Genomic DNA, 4,361 nt, shown 5'->3' with positions numbered 1-4,361 from the left:
AAAGTAAACAGGTCATTTTCCTTTTCCTGGTTTAGTGTCACATTTGAAGACAGGCATCGGGGATGAGGAATCCACTTGTAAGAATGGAAATACAGACTTTCCGTGGGCAGAAGCAGAAGGTCTTCACAGGGATGGCATGCAGACATCTAAAACTGGTGAAATCTGTGATTGGGACAGCAAGGTAGAGAAGCAACCAGAAAAGCCTGAGTGGGAAAGGATGAAGGAAGACAAAACTGCCATCAGGCAAAAGTTTGGCAAAGCCAGGAATGCAACCCATATAAAGACAGAACAGGAAGATGAGGCATCTGAGAGAATCTTCCACCTGAGCGCGACGCACATCACACTGCAGGCTGCCCTGGCCGGACAGAAAAGCAGTGGGCAGGGCAAGCGTGTGGAGACCGTTAATGGAAGCTCTCACTCCAGTCTGCAGCACCACTCCAGTGCTGTGAAGAAATCACATAATTGTGAGGAGTGTGGGAAATCCTTCAAATACAACTCGCGCCTCGTTCAGCACAGAATTATGCACACGGGGGAAAAGCGCTACGAGTGCGACGACTGCGGGGGGACCTTCCGGAGCAGCTCCAGCCTCCGCGTCCACAAGCGGATCCACACCGGGGAGAAGCCCTACAAGTGCGAGGAGTGCGGGAAAGCCTACATGTCCTACTCCAGCCTCATCAACCACAAGAGCACCCACTCCGGGGAGAAGAACTGCAAGTGCGACGAGTGCGGGAAGTCCTTCAACTACAGCTCCGTGCTGGACCAGCACAAGCGGATCCACACGGGCGAGAAGCCCTACGAGTGCGGCGAGTGCGGCAAGGCCTTCCGGAACAGCTCCGGACTCCGCGTCCACAAGCGGATCCACACGGGGGAGAAGCCCTACGAGTGCGACACGTGCGGGAAGACCTTCAGCAACAGCTCCGGCCTGCGGGTCCACAAACGCATCCACACGGGCGAGAAGCCCTACGAGTGCGACGAGTGCGGCAAGGCCTTCATCACCTGCAGGACCCTGCTGAACCACAAAAGCATCCACTTCGGAGACAAGCCGTACAAGTGCGACGAGTGCGAGAAATCCTTCAACTACAGCTCTCTCCTCATCCAGCACAAAGTCATCCACACCGGGGAGAAGCCCTACGAGTGCGACGAATGCGGGAAGGCCTTCCGGAACAGCTCCGGCCTCATCGTGCACAAGCGGATCCACACGGGGGAGAAACCTTACAAGTGCGAGGTCTGCGGCAAGGCATTCAGCTACAGCTCAGGGCTCGCGGTCCACAAAAGCATCCACCCTGGGAAGAAAGCCCACGAGTGTAGGGAGTGTGGCAAATCCTTCAGTTACAACTCCCTGCTGCTCCAGCACAGGACGATTCACACCGGAGAGAGACCCTTCGTATGTGACGTGTGCGGGAAGACTTTCCGAAACAACTCCGGCCTCAAAGTCCACAGGAGGCTCCACACCGGGGAGAAGCCCTACGAGTGCGACGTGTGTGGGAAAGCCTACATCTCACGCTCCAGCCTTAAAAACCACAAAGGAATCCATCTAGGGGAGAAGCCCTACAAATGCAGCTACTGTGAGAAGTCCTTCAACTACAGCTCTGCCCTGGAACAACACAAAAGGATCCACACGAGGGAGAAGCCCTTTGGGTGTGACGAGTGTGGCAAAGCCTTCAGAAACAATTCAGGCCTTAAAGTCCATAAGCGAATCCACACCGGCGAGAGACCTTACAAATGCCAAGAGTGCGGGAAAGCCTACATCTCGCTCTCCAGCCTTATAAACCATAAAAGTGTCCACCCCGGGGAGAAGCCCTTCAAGTGCGACGAGTGTGAGAAAGCCTTTGCCACACACCGAACCCTTCTAAACCACAAAAAGATCCACCTTGGGGAGAAGCCGTACAAGTGTGACGTGTGCGAGAAATCCTTTAATTACACGTCACTCCTTTCTCAACACAAGAGAGTCCACACTCGAGAGAAACCCTATGAGTGTGACAGGTGCGAGAAGGTCTTTCGAAACAACTCAAGCCTTAAAGTCCATAAGAGAATCCACACCGGGGAGAAGCCCTACGAATGTGACGTGTGCGGAAAAGCCTACATCTCACACTCGAGCCTTATTAACCATAAAAGCACCCACCCCGGCAAGACACCGTACACGTGCGACGAGTGTGGAAAAGCCTTCTTCTCAAGCAGAACTCTGCTAAGCCATAAGCGGGTTCACCTCGGAGAGAAGCCCTTCAAGTGCGGCGAGTGCGGGAAGTCTTTCAGTTACAGCTCGCTCCTTTCTCAGCACAAGCGGATCCACACGGGGGAGAAGCCCTTCGTCTGCGACTGGTGCGGGAAGGCCTTCCGGAACAGCTCCGGCCTCACCGTGCACAAGAGGATCCACACGGGGGAGAAGCCCTACAGGTGCGAGGAGTGTGGGAAGGCCTACATCTCACACTCCAGTCTTATCAACCATAAAAGTGTCCACTGTGGGAACCAACCCTATAACTGTGAGTGTGGGAAATCCTTCAATTATAGATCTGTCCTGGACCAGCACAAAAGGATCCACACGGGAAAGAAGCCATACCGATGCAATGAGTGTGGGAAGGCCTTTAATATCAGATCCAACCTCACCAAGCACAAAAGAATCCACACGGGAGAGGAATCTTCCCATATAGTGACTATGGTAAATTACAGTGGCCCATCCCAGAAGAGAATCTATGAGGGAGGGAATGTTCTGGAAGGGACCAGGATGAGGATTCCCCTGTGGGAGGCAGAGCTTACCAATTCTGAAAGAACTCAAATGGAAGAAAAACCTTATGGATGTATGAATTTCTGAGGTCCTTCTTAATGGCTTGTAGTTTCCATAGTATAAATGAAATTCTAGATCACTATGAGTAATTCTGTTTTCCAGTCGTAGCCAGCGAGGATGGCGCCAGTGTCAAGATAGCCGAGACATTTTGGACTATAAAAGTAGTCCACACTGGGGATAAAAGCTATCAAGGAGATGGGATATTTTTTAAATTCTTAAAACAAGTAGACATTTCTGGACATAAAATATGCAGATGAGGAAAGGACTTCATTTATAAATCAGAGTCACCATCATAAGATTCCTATTTGGGTAAATTATGTAGAGATACATTACGAGTAGAAATGTAGGAAATTCAGGAATAGCTTTGAATCCCAATCTCACTTTGACCAGCGGGAGGAAAAATACAAGGACCCCCAAAAGGCAAATTCAGGGACAGAAAGGCTTCAGGGAGTATAAATGTGTTAGTGATCATGAATTATGATAACTGAATAAAAAATTTGTTTCCTTGTAAGAAAAGCAAGCATAAAATTAACAGGAAGTAGGAAAGACTCAAAATGCAAATTGATTAGAAGATAGTGTCACAATACGCTTAATTGAATGGGTAAAACTTCTAGACTTTCAAATGAATCCCCTTAGTGGATGATAAATGTGTGATGTTTGAAAACATGGAAGGTTCAGTTGTGGAGAGGATTTATGCATCTTCAATAACGGAACACGTCTTCAACATGACTTTGCACCTTACAGAAAAAAAATGATTCAGGGATTCCTATGAATAGAAATGTTGGGAAGTAGGCATTCTATTACAAGAGCTACAAAACAAAAAAAAAGCAAAAACCTCGAGCTCTGAGTAAGCAAAAGAGGAGGGAAAAACTTGTTAAATGTGTGTTTTGGAATGTACTGTAAAGATCTCACACACTAAATGTGTATATTGTCTGTTGTAAAATATGATGGTGTTCAGGGCTCACTCTGTCACGAAGGCCAGACAGAAATAAAGCAATTGTCTCGATGTGTACCGGCCGTGGCTGACTGAGCTGGGGAGCCGTGCGCCGTTTGTTTGTGGAGTAGCTACGGCGTGGGGAGGGGAGGGGGGGCTCATCTCACAGGGCCAGCAGCTCGGGCTTCACCACCACAGCAGGGTCATACCACTGGCCATGCGAGTGAGCAGTCACCACAGCAACAAATCTGTTGGGACAGAATTTAACATGGACTATCATTAACAGTATAAAAGGGTTAGGTTAACGAGTGGTAAAAAGGTAGCCTCTCGTGAATGAAAGCACCTGTCCAAGGATACTGCAGGTGGGACTTACAGAGCCTCAATTTTAAGCGTGGTCTCTGGCTCCAGTAACATACATACACACACACACACGCACACACACACACACGCACACACACACAGTTACAACGAAGGAGCTGTACAAAGGGGTTACAGTTACACAAGTCAGGAGCGCATTTCTTTGGGATGGTATCGCCCCTTCCCTCGCTCTCTCCCACTTCCCCTCCCACCCCAGCCACAAGTTGGATAGTTCATGTCAACGGGTGCACAGGGCGCGACAATGTTGTTTGTTCACCCTCTGTCCTT

General features: G+C 49.5%; 1 protein-coding gene across 1 annotated transcript; it reads left to right on the top strand.

Annotated features, from left to right (window-relative positions):
• The first annotated feature begins 253 nt into the window (after positions 1–253).
• On the top strand, positions 254–3,599 carry Zfp62 (ZFP62 zinc finger protein). Its single transcript, XM_048333909.1, has one exon. It carries the CDS (start codon positions 521–523, stop codon positions 2,807–2,809), a length of 2,289 nt encoding a protein of 762 aa, XP_048189866.1. The 5' UTR covers positions 254–520; the 3' UTR covers positions 2,810–3,599.
• The last annotated feature ends 762 nt before the right edge of the window (positions 3,600–4,361 follow it).

The sequence above is a fragment of the Perognathus longimembris genome, chromosome 25 (assembly GCF_023159225.1).
Source record: "Perognathus longimembris pacificus isolate PPM17 chromosome 25, ASM2315922v1, whole genome shotgun sequence".
Classification (NCBI taxonomy): Eukaryota; Metazoa; Chordata; class Mammalia; order Rodentia; family Heteromyidae; genus Perognathus; species Perognathus longimembris.
This window is presented reverse-complemented; position numbering and strand designations above follow the sequence as displayed.